This window comes from Gambusia affinis, linkage group LG18 (genome assembly GCF_019740435.1).
Source record: "Gambusia affinis linkage group LG18, SWU_Gaff_1.0, whole genome shotgun sequence".
Taxonomy (NCBI): Eukaryota; Metazoa; Chordata; class Actinopteri; order Cyprinodontiformes; family Poeciliidae; genus Gambusia; species Gambusia affinis.
The window spans coordinates 1,611,377-1,632,069 of record NC_057885.1 but is presented as its reverse complement, the minus strand read 5'-3'; the positions used below and the strand labels follow the sequence as shown (position 1 = coordinate 1,632,069).

At 39.9% G+C, this 20,693-nt stretch overlaps 1 protein-coding gene across 2 annotated transcripts in view; it reads left to right on the top strand.

The window, feature by feature from the left end:
* pde5ab (phosphodiesterase 5A, cGMP-specific, b) overlaps positions 1–20,693 on the top strand; it is a 125,655-nt gene that overhangs the window by 34,757 nt on the left and 70,205 nt on the right. For both annotated transcript variants that reach the window (XM_044097139.1, XM_044097138.1), the window contains exons 3-7: positions 832–1,005; positions 6,819–6,908; positions 11,017–11,088; positions 12,394–12,483; positions 12,556–12,693. In XM_044097139.1, coding sequence (XP_043953074.1) covers positions 832–1,005; positions 6,819–6,908; positions 11,017–11,088; positions 12,394–12,483; positions 12,556–12,693 — 564 coding nt within the window. The remainder of the gene's footprint in view (positions 1–831; positions 1,006–6,818; positions 6,909–11,016; positions 11,089–12,393; positions 12,484–12,555; positions 12,694–20,693) is intronic.

Sequence of the window (20,693 nt, the reverse complement as noted above, 5' to 3'; positions counted from 1 at the left end):
GAAAATACTAATATGGGAGCACAGCGGGAAAGGGGGATAAAAAACAGTAGTTTCCTAGCTGAAATGGGAGACTCGACAGGTATGGCTTGTGGAGAGATGGCATACCTCTCATCATAGGTATGCCATCTACCTGTGGAGATGGCATACATGTGGAAGACGAGAGCAATAGTGTGACTTGTATTTGAATGGGAGGACAACTTTGAGGTGTGAAAACAGTGACTGAGATATGCTCGGATTGAGGTTGGGACATTGGTCCAGTTGGTAAGTCTGGTTCCTGGATCAGTTTAATCTCAAATGGTTTGGCCCACAATGTTTTCAATGTCCCATGAGAGGGCACCCACAGTACATGTGGGAACAATTGGCACTGGAATCATTTCTGTGTCATCAATAGAGTACTGACAAGAGAACATTTGGTTTTACAAACCTTTTCATTCAGGAGTAAAGGCTTACTCCTGGACGGTATGAAATGGGCAAGTTCAAATGTGAGAAGAACAAGTACCTATAGAATTGATGTGAATTAAGTCTCTTGGCAGATTGTAAATAAAATCAGTTTTTATAATCTGTCTGAACCACCACAGGATGCAGGGCTCACTCCAACCCATGGCACCACTCCTCCAGACCCATCTTAATGACCAAGATCTCACAACCCCCCAGATCATAGTTTTGTTCTGGGAGAGACTGTCTATCAGAGAAAAAATTGCAAGGATTAAGCTTTTGGTCTGTCTCAGAATATTGCAATAAAACAGCTCCAACTCCTGTTTCAGAAGCATCCCTCTCTCCACAAACTGCTTTTGGGAATCGGGCTGAATGATTGTGTGCTTGTTTTTCCAGGTGGGTGAAGACAGCTCCAACAGGAAGTTTTTGGTCAGCCGGCTGTTTGATGTTGCTGAAGGATCCACATTGGAAGAATCATCCACCAGCTGCATCCGACTAGAATGGAACAAGGGGATAGTGGGGCATGTAGCTTCCACAGGACAGCTGCTCAATATCAAGAATGCATATGAGGTGAAGTCTGTGCTTTTTTTGTAATGTGTGGTTATTTTTTACCATGGTTTATGAGTTTGTGTCTGTGTTCTAATAGTTGGATTTGCTTTGGGATCAATTAGTTGTTCTTGCTGACAGAGTAAAGGTCTTGACCACAGCTCACAAGAGACTAAACCAATGAAAGTGAAATTTCGTCAAAGGGCTCATTTGAAGGCTTTATCCTTACTATACACACAAATACACACACACACTTATTTGCTACTATAATGACCATTTTAGTAAAGTGATCTACATGGTCATATTTCTCCAGCTACCAATTGAAAAAAAAACTATTTACAATGACACTATCCATCCATCCTTGTTGTGTCGTAATTTTCTATTTTGTCTGTCAGTATGTCTATCTCTCTGTCTGACTGACTAATAACACTAACGAAAAAAGAGCAATTTACAAAATACATCCGTGGGTCCATCCATTCATTGTCCATTTATCCATGAATTGTCCATCCGTTCAACATCCATCCATCTATCCATCCATCCTTCTATTGCCTGACCATCCATTCCACCATGTCGTTAGTTCATGTCGTCGGTCCATGTCGTTAGTTCATGTCGTCGGTCCATGTCGTTAGTTCATGTCGTCGGTCCATGTCGTTAGTTCATGTCGTCGGTCCATGTCGTTAGTTCATGACGTTAGTTCATGTCGTTAGTTCATGTCGTCGGTCCATGTCGTTAGTTCATGTCGTTAGTTCATGTCGTTAGTTCATGTCGTTAGTTCATGTCGTCGGTCCATGTCGTTAGTTCATGTCGTTAGTTCATGTCGTCGGTCCATGTCGTTAGTTCATGTCGTCGGTCCATGTCGTTAGTTCATGTCGTTAGTTCATGTCGTCGGTCCATGTCGTTAGTTCATGTCGTTAGTTCATGTCGTTAGTTCATGTCGTTAGTTCATGTCCATGTCGTTAGTTCATGTCGCCGGTCCATGTCGTTAGTTCATGTCGTTAGTTCGCGTCGTTAGTTCATGTCGTTAGTTCATGTCCATGTCGCGTTCATGTCGTTAGTTCATTGTCGTTAGTTCATGTCGTTAGTTCATGTCGTTAGTTCATGTCGTTAGTTCATGTCGTTAGTTCATGTCGTCGGTCCATGTCGTTAGTTCATGTCGTTAGTTCATGTCGTTAGTTCATGTCATTAGTTCATGTCGTCGGTCCATGTCGTTAGTTCATGTCGTCGGTCCATGTCGTTAGTTCATGTCGTTAGTTCATGTCGTCGGTCCATGTCGTTAGTTCATGTCGTTAGTTCATGTCGTTAGTTCATGTCGTTAGTTCATGTCGTCGGTCCATGTCGTTAGTTCATGTCGTTAGTTCATGTCGTTAGTTCATGTCGTTAGTTCATGTCGTCGGTCCATGTCGTTAGTTCATGTCGTTAGTTCATGTCGTTAGTTCATGTCGTTAGTTCATGTCGCTAGTTCATGTCGTCGGTCCATGTCGTTAGTTCATGTCGTTAGTTCATGTCGTTAGTTCATGTCGTTAGTTCATGTCGTTAGTTCATGTCGTTAGTTCATGTCGTTAGTTCATGTCGTTAGTTCATGTCGTTGGTTCATGTCGTCGGTCCATGTCGTTAGTTCATGTCGTTAGTTCATGTCGTTAGTTCATGTCGTTAGTTCATGTCGTTAGTTCATGTCGTTAGTTCATGTCGTTAGTTCATGTCGTTAGTTCATGTCGTTAGTCCATGTCGTTAGTTCATGTCGTTAGTTCATGTCGTTAGTCCATGTCGTTAGTTCATGTCGTCGGTCCATGTCGTTAGTTCATGTCGTTAGTTCATGTCGTTAGTTCATGTCGTTAGTTCATGTCGTTAGTCCATGTCGTTAGTCCATGTCGTTAGTTCATGTCGTTAGTTCATGTCGTTAGTCCATGTCGTTAGTTCATGTCGTTAGTTCATGTCCTTAGTCCATGTCGTTAGTTCATGTCGTCGGTCCATGTTTTTGGTCAGTGCTGCTGTTGCCTGTTCTCTTCATCCATAAATAAGTGATCAAAATATTTATATAAAATATTAATGTTTTCAAAATGCTTACATTTCTACCTTGTATTTTCTTCAGGCATCTTCCGTTCCCTCCCACTCTTTCCTCAAATGCTCACAGGTTCATTTTGGGACTGTCAACAATTGTCCAAACCAAACATTCCTGACAAACAAATTAAATAAATGCCTTGCCTTGTAACTAACTGACACAAAAAAGTGGTAATTAGTTTTACACAAGCCACTCTATTAAATTTTTAAGTCATATTCAATATTTTAAATAATTTTAATATTAAATAATATGATGTTTTCTTCAATAGCTTCCAAGTGATTTTGAGCCCATTGACTCAAAATCAGTGTGAAATTCCTCTACTAAACTGTATATATGAGGGAGACTCATTCTTACTCCATTTCAACCCATTTTATATTTTTTAGCAATTGTTAATAAATTTTGATAATTTTTTGTCAAAATTTATATTGTCAAATTCTTCAAAATTTAGTAAACTGCTAAAAAAATATGAAAAGGGTAAAAATTGAGTGAGAATGAGGGTGTCTCATTCACACACTTTAGTAGAACATTTTCACACTGATTTTGAGTCAATATGTCACATATCCCAGAAGCTATTGAAGAAAAATACAAAATTTTAACTAAAAAAAAGTCAAAAATTAAAAATGAGCTAAAATGGAATAAAAATGTGCCTTTGTGCTTTTCTGCAGATGAATTGACAAGATGACAATGAGTAATAACCATGACACAGCTAGAGACATAACATACGGAACATCTACATGCAACATCAACATAACCATAAAGTCTGTCTAATCGTGGTTAATAAAAGCATTTGACGACAAGTGAATTCAGCAGCGCTTCGCTTTCAGAGATGGTGGGGAATACGTCCAACTTTTATCGTCACTTTGAAAGAAAAGTAAGCTCTGTGGAAGTTATGTTGGCTAGCTGAACAGGACAAACCTGTTGCATGCATGGCCGATGATAAAAGCTTTTACTTGCTGCGGTTATTGTGCGGAGGTGTTGACTCCTGTGTCACACGTCCGTCAACGCTGTGACCAGGGTTCTTCTTGGAACGAGTTGATTCTTCTGAACCGTTCTTCACTATTAATGATAGGACTCGAGTCTCACTGAGAACTGTTCTTTGTTTTTGTAATGCTCAGTGCACACTGCAGTAGCTATTGTTTTAATTTATTAATATATATATTTAATAATGGGGCTGCACAGTGGCGCAGTTGGTAGAGCCGTTGCCTTGCAGCAAGAAGGTCCTGGGTTCGATTCCCGGCCCGGGGTCTTTCTGCATGGAGTTTACATGTTCTTCCTGTGCATGGTGGGTTCTCTCCGGGTTCTCCGGCTTCCTCCCACAGTCCAAAAACATGACTGTCAGGTTAATTGGACTCTCTAAATTCTCCCTAGGTGTGAGTGTGTGTGAATGATGGTTTGTCTTGTTTGTCTCTGTGTTGCCCTGCGACAGACTGGTGACCTGTCCAGGGTGACCCCACCTCTTGCCCGGAACGCAGCTGGAGAGGAACCAGCAACCCTCCCGACCCCATTAGGGATGACGGGTGTTCAGAAAATGGATGGATGGATGGATGGATATATTTAATAATCGAATAAATAAAATACAAGAACGATAGATCACACATAGCACATGCTCATTGCGCTTTGATTATTTATCACCTGTCATCTGTGCGTTACCTGGATTCTTGCAGCGGGAGACAGATTGACAGTCATGGTGCCCTCCTGTTGCTGGTTACTTCTGGCTTTTTTCCACTTGGTCAGTGTTCATAGGTGAGAATTGTTTACCATTAATGCATGGTCATGATTGCTCTGTTTCATGATTCAGACAGTGGTGGTTTCTGACATTGGCCATATGAGCAACTACCCAGGGCATTATGTTGTTTGGGGCGACATGAGACCTCCGCAGATTGTGGCACAGAGATTTGAAGCAAAACATAACAAAGAGCTTAAATTGATAATTATTTATTTTAGCTCTAAGCATTAATATCTAGTTGTTTTTATGAGAATGTGGATTTTCCAGATCAATTTTAGAAGCACTTTTTAATCATATGTCACATTTTATTGTCATGCAGAGTGGAGCGCTGGGCTTGGTCTTGACTCGGTCTCGACTTCCCTTGTTCTTGGTCTCGACCTGGTTGTTTTGGACCCTAAAAGTCTTGGTCTTGTCTCTGTCTCTATGCCCTCTGGTCTTGGTCTTGACTTGGTCTCGGGTTAGGTGGTCTTGACTACAACACTGCTTGTAGTTGAGGATATACCAGATACAAGCAGAAGTGTAATGTTTTGATAAATGTGAAGCCTGCCATTTCTTACCATCACCCAATAAATAAGTACACAGACCTATTTTCTTCTTAACAGTCTCTGGTTGAGAGTTGTGTGGATGTGCACTTGTGTAGGCTTTCTAGCAGTTTTTTCCCTTCCTCATAAAGAAGAGTTCGTGCATCCTGATTTGAGTCTGTGTAGGACTACATTTTCGCCTGCTTGGTTGAAACTCTGTGGTGGAGTGAAGCTGTATCAGTGAGTGTAAGTCGCTGAAGTGCTTGTTGAAGTTAGGTGACGTCTGGATCTGATGCTGATGCATTGTTCAGCCATTTGCTGTTCTTATATAAGCTCTGCTTACTGTCTGTTGACATTTAAAGTTTGCACACAGCACATAAGAAGTCAAAAAATTAAACAAACAGTTCATTCATTTGCTGTAGTGTAACCTCTGTTCTGCAACTTCTGAGCAGTTTGTTTAAGTCAGGGGTGCCAAAAGGAGGTCTCTGTAGCTGTGCTTTGAGCTGGAGATGGAACCAGTTCCATTTTTAACCCAGGAAGTATTCATACCATCTGAACATTTTGTCACATTAGAGCAATTAACATGGATGGGTTATATTGAAATTTAATGACAGTGGGAGTGCAACTATTGCAGTTTTCTTGCTAATCACTGATCTTTAAAATACATGAACTTCACCAAAATTCACCAAACTATATTACACTGAGAGGTATATGTCTTTAAAATGTCTTTAGCTGGCAATGCAGCCAAATGTGGAAACATGCATTGCTCCTGAACTGCTGAGGGAAAATACATTCCAGACTTTTCAGACCTTCATTTACAAAAAAAATAATAATAATAATTGTAAATTCTGCATCTTTTTTCCCTTTCAATTCATCAATATATACTACTTGCTGTTGGTCTGTCACATGAAATCCACATAAAAGAGTTCAGATTAGGGGTGAGTCTTATGGAGTCAAGTTTTATCTCAATATTTTGTGATACTATTGTGATGATACTAAAAGTGGTTATAAGAGCTGGTCACTACTTCTTTTGAGGTAACTGTATTGCTGAGATAGCAATAATAGCCCCACAAACAGAAATACTGCTCTTGAAAAACATTCCCATATGATTCTTTAGGACACCAGTCACAAAAAGAAGTGCGATTTATATCACTAAGCTGCGCACAATAACTGCATTAATCATATTTTTGTATTTCTTTATACTCTGACTGAACTATCAGTTGAGAAAATTGTAACAATAAAAATCCTTACAATATGGGCAGTTTTGTTTTGTTCTAAACAACATAATATTAAATTTATTGTGACAACAAATAAAAAGGAAATTTTCCACAATAAATGATAAGCGATGCGATAAATGCCCAAATGTACTTCAAGGGATGTGAACACTTTACAAGCCCCGTACTTATCTTAACAGCTATTAGTATTGGTTTTATTTTGCACCATACCATGTTGTGAAAGAACATTATGTTTGGGACTAAAGTAACCTCACTTCATACTAACAAGATGACTTGTGGAACTTCTGCCTCCCTAGGATCCAAGATTCAACGCAGAAGTTGACCTGATCACAGGCTACAAAACCCAAAGTATCCTTTGTCTACCCATCAAGAACCACAGAGGAGAGGTGAGGTGGCATATCTTTACACTCTTCAATGCTTTCTGTGACTGATGAACTAGAAATCAGATGTGCCACAATTTCAGCAACCTAGGTGTGGATTTTAAGGTGAATAATGAGGAGGTAGAACTTCTCCTTCTTTGTAATTACCAATGAACAATGTGTAATTACCAATGAACAATGCCTGGATCAGGGGCTCCTTTGTGGATCTGCATCATCGTAGTCCATGCAGATATAATACTGGCTTCCCACTGCAGGGTTTCCCCCAGAAAACTTGCTAAGTCCGCTGGTAGGAGCTCCATCAGGTCCCCCAGGGCCTCAGGGGCCCCATAAATGCTAATATCTTAACACAGACCACAGATACATAAATGTAATATTTGTTTATTGAGATGATCATTGCTGCTAAATTTGATTTAATTGTTTCAACCTACATTAATTAAAACATTTTAAATTGTTTAACATTTAAATGTAAGATTTTAAGGAGCTGGCAAGTTTACTTTGTACAACTTGAAGGAACAATATTCATAGTTAGATTGTTTTGTTACCTTAGCAACAATCTGATGCTGTGAGTTTAATCTATGAGTTTGAATTCTGTTTGTTCACAAATACAAATTAGTAAACTGCAAGTATAACTTATTGTTTTATAGGTTGGCCAATTAAACTGCTCCCCCTCTCCCAGATTAAATCTAATACAGAGCTGTTAGAGATGCTGATGCTTTCAGCAACAAAAGGGATTCCTAAGTCAAATTCTGCTACAGGCCTCCTACAGCCTTGGACCGGCCCTGCATGAATTAAATCTGCTGCACTGCACAGACATGTGGAACATACGGGAGATTCAATTTAATGCTGCTAATGTGGCTTTAGTAGCTCTTCCTTTCTGTCTGAGTTTTTAACAAGGGGACACTGAAACTATTTTGGATGGTCCAGTTTGTCAGATCTCCATGAGGCCGCGCACATCAACTCTGACTGACTAACTGGACAAAGGATTTGATATGGTTTGATGCATTGTGTAACCAGACAAATAATACTAAAAATAATAATAAAATAATATAAAACCAGCGTGATGTGTGACTGACAAGGAGAGTGCGATAGCTCCTCCCTGGGCTGAACTTGCATGATGAGGGTAGCGCTGTCCGTTAACCACTAACGCTCCGACCAACCGGGAACACAAACTTTATTAGCGCAGACCGAGCTGGGCTCTGGGCAGCGTGTTGACATGGAAAAGCTGCACATAATTCTTCGTGAACAAAGAATTTTTGCTCAACGCACGTCTGAAAGTACAACTACAAGTTATTTCTGCAGTTCACGTAGAGCTGCGACACCAGAACTAACGCTCTGGGGTCTAAACTCTTACACTGGTCAAAAACTCTGGAAAGAAACATAATTCCTCACTGGGGGTTGATGTACATATCCATATAGGTCAGCCTGAGTCCAGTTTGAGTGAAAGGAGGCATGCGCAATCCCGCTGAGATAAACTTAAGACATCCAACTGCTATAGTGCGCAAGGAAACGCGCAGAGATTGGTTCAGCTTTATAAACCTTACTTCTATAAACATATCTTTTAGGAATTAAGGAATAAATCTGCTCTGCCAGTAAAATGCTCAATAACCGAGACGCTTGCAGTCTGGCTTGGAAAAAAAAAGTGTTGTTTTTTTCAAAGTTATTATTATTTTTCTAAAAACATAAACAAGTGAAGCTTACCCTAGCGGTGGGGCTAGTAAAGCATGGCGGGCCACCAGACCGTTACACTGGTCTAGTTTCCAGGTTATGTGAAAGTTGAGTTGGTTAAGTTCTTGAGATTTGAACCTATTAATTAGTTAATTTTATTCTCAGTGTAAGTGGTCAAACGCCTTGTCCAAGTCCACAAAATCAGCTCATAAGGCAGGTATTTATACACTGGCAGTATATTTTTTTATATTTTACAGTGTGACACATTTAACATAATCCTGCTGTGTCGAGATCTTGGGTTGTTTTGGTGTTTTGATTATTTAATTCTAGCTTAATTATTCTGTGTTCCTTAGTCTTTCTTTGTTTAGATCAGTCTTGTTTCTGTTTTATTTTAGTTTAGTCCTTCTTAGTATTTCTACTAATTTTTGTCTAAATACTCCTTAGTGTTAGATTAAATTTCTTTCTCACCCCTCTCTGCCCCCCCATCTATTTTTTCTTTCTCTCCCATGACCCTGCTTTTTGCTGTTTCTCCTCACACCTGTAAACTTTTAACTCATCAGTTTGGTGATCATCATATATAAAGTGTGTGTATGCACAAAAAATCTGATGCACCATATTTTATGCACAAGTCGGCAAGTATAAAAATGAATGTGGCATAAAGGTTTGCGTAAATATATGCAAATTTTTACCTGCCATGAAAATGTGCGCCAGCCACACAAACCTTTAGTGTGGACAATAATAAAGCGTCAAAACTCGCATAAAGATGCAACTGTGTATCAGCACTGAAACCTGACTCCATTCAGACCAGGAACCTGATGTTTTTTCATAATTTTAGTCTTATATTGTTTAAACTTAAAAGATGAAATTGAACCACATTTATCCAATGACAAAAACATAACACTCAAAAAATAAGTAAAATAAAAATTAAAGAAAAACCTCACTCGACAATACTGGTGGTAAATTTCCTCAGTTTTGTAAAGATATAACTGCGCATTGGTCTGTCTGTCCAAGTGCATGAAATGCATGTTGTCTGTGGGGTAATTTTATTCTCATCCATCATCCATCCATCTTCTTCCACTTATCCGGGGTCGGGTCACGGGGGTAGCAGCTTCAGAAGGGAGGCCCACACTTCCCTCTCCCCAGCCACTTCTTCCAGCTCCTCCAGAGGAATCCCAAGGCGTTCCCAGGCCAGCAGAGAGACATAGTCCCTCCAGCGTGTCCTGGGTCTTCCCCGGGGCCTCCTCCTGGTGGGACGTGCCCAGAACACCTCACCAGGGAGGCTTCCAGGAGGCATCCTGACCAGATGCCCGAACCACCTCAACTGGCCCCTCTCGACGTGAAGGAGCAGCGGCTCTGAGTCTCTGAGTCCCTCCTGGATGACTGAGCTTCTCACCCTATCTCTAATGGAGAGCCCAGACACCCTACGGAGAAAACCCATTTCGGCCACTTGTATCCGCGATCTCGTTCTTTCGATCATGACCCAAAGTTCATGACCATAGATGAGGGTGAAAAAGTAGATAGACCGGTAAATCGAGAGCTTCACTTTTTGACTCAGCTTTCTCTTCACCACGACGGACCGGTACAGCGTCCGCTTGACGGCAGACGCTGCGCCGATCCGCCTGTCGATCTCCCGCTCCCTTTTTCCCCCCATTTGTGAACAAGATCCCGAGATACTTGAACTCCTCCACTTGGGGCAGGATACCCCCCCCTGACCCGGAGAAGGCACTCTACCCTTTTCCGGCTCAAGACCATGGCCTCGGATTTGGAGGCCCCAGACAGCATAGCTCCCAGCATCATTGGGGCCCTCAAACCGGTTAAATAAAATATACAATTATTATTATTACAGCTACTTAAAATACTACAAGCAAACAACCGTTTCCATGGTTTTTGCTTCACGTGGTGGCAGACGTCTGGGTATTTATTCGAATTTACAGATGTATATACGGACCAGCAGCTGAGCTCCATTTCTCGCACATGATGATGTGTATAGGAAAGGTGTGTGGCCAGGTGTGTGCACATTTTTATACATCAAATTTTTTTTGTGCACTGTACTTTTCAAAAATATTTTCATACACCAATTTTTAGTGTGAAAGCTGTGCACTCTTTTATACATGAGGCCCCACGTCTTTTGTTCAGCATTTAGCCTCAAAGTCTTTAAACCCTTCTCTTATTTGGTTCCTCCCATTATGCCCTGTTGTTTTGCCGTTTTTTACTGTGTCTCTTGCTGGCATTTTCCTTGGATTTATAGTTTTTGGTCTGCTCTGTCTCCCTGTGCTTTTTATTTTTTTCATTTTTCACTAAAACTTTCTAATAATCCATGCTCCCAGCTCCTGTCTGCAATTTCAAATTCACATCATGACATGCTGTTCTGAAACGGTTTCTGATTATATAAATCTGCTCTAAGTGAATTACTTTGTTTTTGCTTTATTATTATTCCATCATATTGCAGGTTGTTGGAGTGGTTCAGGCTATTAACAAGAAATGTGGAGAGAATGGTGCCTTCACTGAACAGGATGAGAAGGTTGGTCAGTTTGACTGTGTAGCATCTGCTATCAGCCAGTGGTTTTCTTCCCTGTTTTACTGTTGGTTTTGATAATCCTCATCCATAGTCTGGTAAAAAACAACCCTTTATTCTACACTTTGCTTCATCCAGAGGATATAGATCCTTGGATATGGAGAAGTAATTGCTTGCTAGAGGCATAGACTCTGTTGAAGTCTGAAATGACTGGATCTGATTTGCTCCAATCGCTAACATTTGGCTGAGGCATATGTAAGGCACTAGTTTGAAGCTGTGAACCATACCGTAAACAACCATCTTCCACTGTGAAGAGAGAGGTCCTGAGCCGAGCAACATGTTTGCTTGAAATAAAATACCTTAAACATTCCTCTTGCTTCAACTTATTAATTAATTTCCCAGACAGAGCAATAAAGGGAGATGAGAATTGAGCAGAATTATATATGTACAATTGCCAGGCTAGTTCATCCATAAATAAAGCAGCATTTGGGTCTCTTAGCATGTTCTGTTTAGCCTTGTCTACAGAACCCAGGAATATGTTTCATTCAACCAGATCTGCCTGATGATGGACAGGTGGTGGTGGACTTTATGAAAATGATTAAAATGGCTGTTGTAAATGGCTGTTTCTCCCAGAAGAGGCAGAGAGATACGGTGACCTATAAAAGGAGAAGGTAGGAGCACATAGGTGGACTACATCTTATTTAGACATAATCTGAAGGAAATTAGTGACTGTAAGTTGGTGGTAGTTAAGAGTGTAGCTGGACAGCTTTGGCTTGAGGACTGTAGGATGAAACTGATAGTAAGGAAGATGAAGACAACAAAGTCAGAGCAGAGGACCGGGTGGTGGAAACTGAAAAAAGAAGAGTTTTGTGAGGCTTTTAAGGGGTAGTTAAAGCAGGCTCCTGGCGGTCTGTAGGCAATCCCTGGTACCAAACCCCAACAACCAACCTTGATGCCCCAGACGCCCCATCCAGGGGGTCACCCTGGCATCCATGTGCACTGCATTGTACCATCCCACTTGATTGGATAGCTCCAGGGAGCTCAAGGTAGCTGGAGCCTCATCTGGGTCCAACTCAATCCCTGCAGCCCAGAACATCTCTAAGAAGCATCTACCACCAACCAGGAGCCCACATGACACGCTGAGAGCCCCAGTATCACACCAGAGTTGCACCCTTCATCTCAGCCCAAAAGTCTTGTATGAAATGTATATCTGCTTATATTTTACCATGAAGCACTTGCTATATAGATAAAAACGATTTTTTACTTACCTCCTACTACATGGTACTGGCTCACTGTTTTGTTTCCCAACAGGATTTTTCAGCCTATCTAGCCTTTTCAGGCATAGTTCTGCACAATGCGCAGCTGTACGAGACATCGCAGTTGGAAAACAGACGCAATCAGGTAAGAGTGGATGTCTGCGCAGAACCACATACATGCAAGTGTAGCTTAGTGTGTGATGTACTGAATGTTCAGGTGCTGTTGGATCTGGCCAGACTGATCTTTGAGGAGCAGCAATGTTTGAAGGTTGTGCTGCGGAAGATTGCCGGAACCATCCTGTCCTTCATGCAGGCTCAGGCATGCACTATTTTCATTGCTGATGACGACTCAATGGTCAGTGCACATGCACACATAGACACACACTGATCAACCACTTGTATGATGCCTTGCAAAAGCATTCACATCTTGTGTAATATTATCATATTAAAATGGTGACAAGAAAAGTAAATTATGTTTCATTACAATTTTTAATTGTTTTTCACAAATAATAGCTGTGTGTTGTTAAATCCAGCTGTTCTATGAAGGCCTCATAGGATATTACAGAATATTAAAGAACTCACTGCCCCAAAAAGACCAGTTTAAAGTTTAAAGCAGTTGGGGTTAGGTTCTGGTCAAATTGGACCAAACTTAAACTTTCTGAGCTCCATGCAATCTGACACACTATATCCATGGTGAAACATATAATGGTGGCAGCATCTTGCTGTGGGTATGCTTTTCTTCAGCAGGAACAGGTAAGTTGGTCAGAGTTTATGGAGCTAAATCCAGTAAAAGAAAATGTGTCAGAGACTGCAGGAGACCTCAGACTGCATTAGACTCTCAGTATCCACCAGGACGACCACCATAATTATACAGATAGTGGTGCACTGGAGTGGTTTAGATCAAAGTAGATTAATGTCTTAGAATGACCTAATCAAAGTCCAAGCCTAAATTCAATTGAGGAAATGTGGCAAAACTTTAAAATGTATGTTCACAGACCCTATTTATCCAATCAGACGAAGTTTGAGTGAATTGTTGAAGAATGAGAAGAAATTTCAGCTTGTAGAGGTTTAAAGTTGATAGAATCTATCGGTGGGTAATGTGGACTTAAACCTTTTTTGCAATTTTTTGTGGTACTACTAAGTATATGATGATAATAAAAATATGGTAAACTATTTATTCTTTTTTAGATAACTTTATGGCTGTGACTGCATGGCAAAGCATTTATAGCACCACAAACATTGATCTTTAAAACCATTTTCATTTGATACTACCTACTTAAAGAACGTGATTCATATCACCAAACTGCACACAACAACCACATTTAATCATATTTTCCAGTGTACTAACATTGGAAAATAGAATTAATTATCACTAAGGGTGTAAATATTTCCACTGTCTCAGTAACTGATTTCGCCCTATCTGATCATTCTCTGTTATTTTTGAAAGTACAATCTCCATTGACTCACTTAGCAAAACAGCTATTATAAAATGTTCTTACATGGACAACACAGCAGAAATATTCAATCAATTGTACTGTTCCTTGCACATTGCATAAAAATGAACAATGCTTGAGCTTTATTTATCACAGTTGACAGACGCACAAGCCTTTCTGTGATTGTACCACCTGAACTCCATTCTAAGATGGCCTGCAGTGAATTTGCCAACTTCTTTACAGAGAAAATGAAAAAAATAGAAGCTTAATCTGAACACATCAATTAATCCAAAATTAATGCTAGGCACAAACATAACAAATACAAAAAAATTACTCATTTTCAACTCCTTAACTATAAACATTTAGAAGAAATACTAAATCAATTCAGCTCCTCTTCCTGCTGTCCTGATATCCTACCCACAACTTTTCATAAGAAAGTTCTGCCTATCGTTGCATCTCATTCCTCTCATCAGGTGTTTTCCTTCAGGCTTTAAAACAGCAGTTATCAAACCACTGATAAAAAAGAACAATCTGGACAAATCACTTCTGCAGATTTACTGGTCAAACTATAACATTCCATTCATCAGCAAATTATTGAAAAAACAGTGTTTCAACAACAGTGACCAACCTCTTTGATGTCTTTCAGTCTGGTTTCCATAGTAACCACAGTACTGAGATGGTCAAAGTGTTCAATGACATCCATATAAATAAAGATTGTGGAAAAGCCACCGTTGTGATTCTGTTGTACCTCAGCACAGCATTGACACTATTACAGCTCTTCAATCGTTACTGAAATGATTGGAGAGTTTTGTAGGACAGTATTCAATTGGTTTGAATCCTTGAAAAAACAGAACTTTGTTTCAATAGGGGATTCTCATCAAAATGGACAGAAGTCATATGGGGTACCCCAAGAGTCAATCCTAGGACACATCTTATTCAATATCTATATGCTCCTAGCTCAGGTTATAACAGGAAATAAGATAACTACATAGATGACACACAACTCTACATTACGATGTCACTAGGTGACTCAGAACCCATCCAATCACTGAACGAGCATATTAGAACATGTTCTAATATGCTCTAATATTCCAGCCGTAACAGCTGAACAGAATCAAGACTTACGTTATTATCTTCGTACCTAAAGAGGAATGATCTACAGCAGCAGTGGGCAACTCCAGGCCTCAAGGGCCAGTCTCCTGCAACTTTTACATGTGCCTCCACTTCAACACACCTGAGTCAGATAATGAGGTCATTAGCAGGACTCCGGAGAACTTGACTGCACTTGGAAGGTAATTCAGCTATTGGATTCAAGTGTGTTGGACCAGGGAGACATCTAAGAGTTGCAGGACACCCGCCCTCAAAGACCAGGATTGCCCACCCCTGATCTAGAGCAAGTCCAGTCCTCAAGAGGTACCATCCTGCAACGTTAGATGCATCCTTTTCTCCAACAGACCGTGATCAAATGGCTGAATTCCCTCACCAGCAGTCAGTCAGCTCTGAACAAGTGTTCAGATAACAAACCATTCATTTGATTCAGGTGTGTTGAAGCAGGGATGCAGGATGATAGCTCTGGAGGACTGGACTTGAACACCCTGATATACAGTCAACGCACAGCTTCAGAAAAACAAGAGATCAGGCCTGAAGTCTGCGTGGAGTGATGAACTCTGACGTTATCTTTCTGAGCCACATGAAGACAGTTACAAAGTCGGCCTTCTATCACCTGAAGAACATTTCCAGGATTAGAAACGTTATGCTGCAAATACATTTCTGGTTTAGGGTTAACAGGGTCGCAAGAAACATGTTGAGAAAAGAAGACGTAAATTAACTGGCAAAGATTTGAAAAGAATCAAACGTGAAGATACATTATCTTCCAGTACCCTTGCAAAAAAATCCCATGAAAATCACATGTGATCACATGTGACTTCCACATGTGATCACATGTGGTTCACACAAATTTTACATGTGGATGATGTAAATCACATGTGAAAGCACATGAATACGTGTGATTTTGGAACGTTTCATGGTAAAATCACATGTGATCACAAGTGATTTTCACATGTGAAAATCACACCAAAAAATTACATGTTTTCACATGTGATCATATGTGGAAATGTGTGAATCACATGTGATCACAAGTGATTTTCACATGTGAAAATCACACCAAAAAATCACGTTTTCACATGTGATTTTCATATGATCACATGTGTGATTCACATGTGGAAATATGAATCACTCATTTCCACATGTGATCACACATTTTCACATGTGATCACATGAAAATCACATGTGCTCATTCACAAGTGATTTTCACAGGTGAAAATCACACCAAAAATTACATGTTTTCACATGTGATCATATGTGGAAATGTGTGAATCACATGTGGAAATGAGTGATTCACATGTGAATCACATGTGATTTTACCACGAAATGTTCCAAAATCACACGTATTCATGTGCTTTCACATGTGATTCACATCATTCACATGTAAAATTTGTGTGAACCACATGTGATCACATGTGAACGTCACATGTGATCACATGTGATTTTCATGGGATTTTTTTGTAAGGGTACTGCCATTTTCCATGACTGCAACCTGCCTGCAGTGCCCAGAAGTACAAGACGTTCAGAGACATGGCCAAGATAAGGAACGCTGAAACCCGACCGCCATCGAACAAGACACACAAGTTGGAACATCAAGGCTGGGCCAAGACAGATCTGACGACAGATTTTTCAAAGGTTTTATGGACTCATGAGATGAAAGTGACTCTTGACTGACCAGATGGATGGACCTGTGGCAGGATCAGTAATAGAGGCAGGGCTCTGGTATGGGCTGGTATTATTAAAGATGAGCTAGTTGGGCCTTTCAGGTTGAAGTTGAACTCAAATCAAGTCCTAAACCTACTGCCAGATTTTTGAAGACACTTTCTTCAAGCTGTGATACAGAAAAAAGTCTGCATCTTTCAAGAAGACCATGATTTTTATGCAGGACAATGCTCCATCACATGCATCAAAGTACTCCACTATGAAAGGCCTTAAAGATGAAAGAATAATGAAGTGCTCCCCTTCCTCACCGGACCTAAACCCCATTGACAACCTGTGGGCCTATCTCAAACAGGAGAATTATGGTGAAGGAAAACAGTTCATATCTCTGATCAGTGTCTGGGAGGCTGTGGCTGCTGCTGCACAAAAAGTTGATGGTCAACAGATCAAGAAACTTACAGACTCCATGAAATGAAGGCTTAGAAGTGTTGTGGAAAAGAAGGCTGGCTATAAAGGTCTCGGATCCATCCATCCATCCATCCATCCATCCATCCATCCATCCATCCATCCATCCATCCATCCATCCATTTTCTGAACACCCTCCGTCCCTAACGGGGTTGGGAGGGTTGCTGGTGCCTATCTCCAGCTGCGTCCCGGGCGAGAGGCGGGGTTCACCCTGGACAGGTCGCCAGTCTGTCGCAGTAAAGGTCTCGGATTTCTTTTGTAAATGTCAGAAATATTTGTCAATTTTGAGTTGTACGTTTAGAATTTTTACTTTAACGGATGACAAACAAGTGAGATGAGAAAAGTTTTAGTTTAAATTCAGTTGCATACTAATTCTGTGCATACAAAAATATTGCATTAAGAAAGCCAAAATCTAATTTTTAGTGTACTCAGTGTATTTACCTCTTGTCCTTTTGGTAATTTTGTGCCTGGTTTTGTATACGTGTTTCCATTTCCAGCTTGAAACCAATCTAATACCTCTCCTGGTTGTGAAGTATTTTAACAATAAACAACAGTTACCAAGTGTATCGATGGGCAAAGCTGTTAGTGGGACTTTTTTTAAATTGACCTAATTGCAGGGTCTGTAATTGATTAATCACAATTAATTACATTTCATTCAAACACAATTGAAAACCCTTTTTGCCCCTAAATTATTGAACTAACAGAAATCAGAGAACATTTCTTTATTACCATGGCCTAGTTCAGATCTAAATCTAATGGAGAATCTCTTGCTAGACCTTACCTTAATCATATCATCATATAAAATGAAAAATATTTGTCTTTGCAGCAGTTTTTCTTAGTGCTCAGGTTTGACCTTCCTCTTGCATTGTTCCATGCATGTCAGTACCTTACGAAAGTCTTGGGCCCCTTGAACTTTTCAACTTTTTGCTGCTTTTCAGGCTTCAAACATAAAGATCTAAAATTGTTATTATTTTGTGAAAATCAACAAGTGGGACACAACGAAATTAATTGGATATTTTAAAGCATTTTTAACAAATACAAAACTGCAAAGTGGGGCATGTAATATTATTCGGTTCCTTTACTTTCAGTGCAGCAAACTCACTTGAGAAGATCAGTTTGGATCTCTGAATGATCCAATCAATCAATCAAACTTTATTTGTATAGCACATTTCAGCAGCAAGGCATTTCAAAGTGCTTTACATCAAATCAAACACAAAAATACAATGCAACATAGAATCAACAATTAAAACACAACATCAAGTCAGATTCCGTTAATAAATTTGTAATTGATTACGTTTCAAATACAACTCTAAACATGTGGGTTTTTAGTTGAGATTTAAAGGAAGTCAGTGTTTCAGCTGTTTTACAGTTTTCTGGAAGTTTGTTCCAGATTTGTGGTGCATAGAGGATGAATGCTGCTTCTCCTCGTTTGGTTCTGGTTCTGGGGATGCAGAGCAGACCAGAACCAGAAGACCTGAGAGGTCTGGAAGGTTGATACAACAACAGCAGATCTTTAATGTATTGTGGTGCTAAACCATTCAGTGATTTATAAACTAACAACAGTATTTTAAAGTCTATTCTTTGAGCGACAGGGATCCAGTGGAGAGACTTTAAAACTGGTGTTATGTGCTCTATCTTCCTGGTTTTAGTGAGAACTCCAGCAGCAGCATTCTGGATCAGCTGCAGCTGTTTGATTGATTTGTTGGACAGACCTGTGAAGACGCTGTTGCAATAATCAATGTGACTGAAGATAAACGCATGGATGAGTTTCTCTAGATCTGGCTGAGACATTAGTCCTTTAATCCTGGAAATGTTCTTCAGGTGATAGAAGGCCGACTTTGTGACTGTCTTTACGTGGCTCTGAAAGTTCAGACCAGATTTCATCACTACTCCCAGGTTTCGGGCTGATCACTGGTTTTTAGTTGTAATAACTGAAGCTGTGCACTGACTCTAGATCTATAACTCTAGATCTATAACTATATATCTATAACTCTAGATTGTTCCTCTTTAGGTCCAAAAATAATAAGTTCAGTTTTGTTTTTGTTCAGCTGGAGAAAGTTTTGGCAAAAACACATTTATCTGTTCTAAGCATCTGTTCAATGATTGGATGATTGAAACAAAGAAATCCCTGTTCTTTATGTAAGATTCAAACCAGTTAATCTCTGGACCGGAGAGTCCGACCCAACTCTCCAGTCCATTCAGTAATATGTCATGGTCAACACTGAGGTCCAACAGAACCAGCACTGTGGTTCTCCCACAGTCCGTATTTATATGGATGTCATTGAACACTTTTACGAGGGCAGTTTCTGTGCTGTAGTGAGACCGGAAACCAGATTGGAAGGAGTCAAAGCGGTTGGTTATCAATAGGAAGCTATTTAACTGTTTACACACAACTTTTTCAATAACTTTGCTGATGAATGGGAGGTCAGAGGTCAGAGATCGGCCTGTAATTCTGCAGTAGTGATTTGTTGCAAATAAAGCTGGAGCATTGTTAATGTTTTTGTTTATGACATCTGCAAAGAAGGCCTGTCTTGCATGTTTGAGTGTTAAATGATAGTAACGTAGTTTTTCTTTATAGATGTCATAATGAACATTAAGTTGAGTTTTACTCCATTTTCGTTCTGCAGATTTGTCTTGCAGATCTAACTATTTGTGCATTTCTCCATGGATATTTCTTCTTACCAGACACAACCTTCATTTTAATTGGGGCAATGGAATCAATGATATCTGAAACTTTAGACTGAAAATCATTTACCAACTTATCTACGTCATTAGAGCTTACGGGTGAGGAAGAAGAGTAGATTTGATGAAATGTTTCTGCTGTGTTTTCTGTGAGAGAACGTTTTGTGATGGTTGCTGTTTGTCCAAAGGATAAAGAACTTTCAAAGATAACAGGAAGTGACGCGACAGGGCGACATCAGTTACAGAGACACTGGAAATATTCACACCCTTACTGATAACCAGGTCCAGTGTGTGTCCTTGAGTGTGTGTTGCTTGTTTGAGATGTGGTGTTAGACCAAAAGTCTCTAAGATATTAGAGCTTTTTAGTCCCTCTGTCTTGGGGTTTGTCAACATGAACGTTAAAATCACCAACAACTATTAAGCATTCATAATTAATACATATGAGAGATAGAAGTTCATTCAACTCAGTAAAGAAATTTTCCACATATGTTGGAGTTTTGTATAAAGTTAGTGTTAAAGTCCGTTTGAGGCCTTTAATCTCAATTCCAAGATACTCAAAAGAAGTAAAGTGACCCAAAGAAATTTTACTACCATTTACGGTATTCTTAAATATTTAAGCCATGCCTCCTCCTTTTTTGTGTTTTCTATTCTCACTTAAGAAATTGTAGTTAGGAGGGGCAGATTCAATTAGTACGATCAGTTCATTATTGTCATTCAACCATGTTTCTGTTAGAAACATAACATCGATATTATGTTCAGTGATGAAATCATTGATTAATAGAGATTTAGCACAGAGAGATCTGGGATTTAAAAGAGGTAATTTTAGTGACTTGGAGGCCAAAAGGTCTTGAGTCTGAGGTTTGAATTAGATCCACTGTATTTTATGTTTCTGTTTTTTGTAGCTTTTCTTGTAGTGATCCGGACAGGTAATGTCCTGTTTTGTAGAGCTGGGGGGCCAGACACATTCTGGGGGAGGACTGGTGTAAAAATAATATCTGGACCCTGGCCTCAG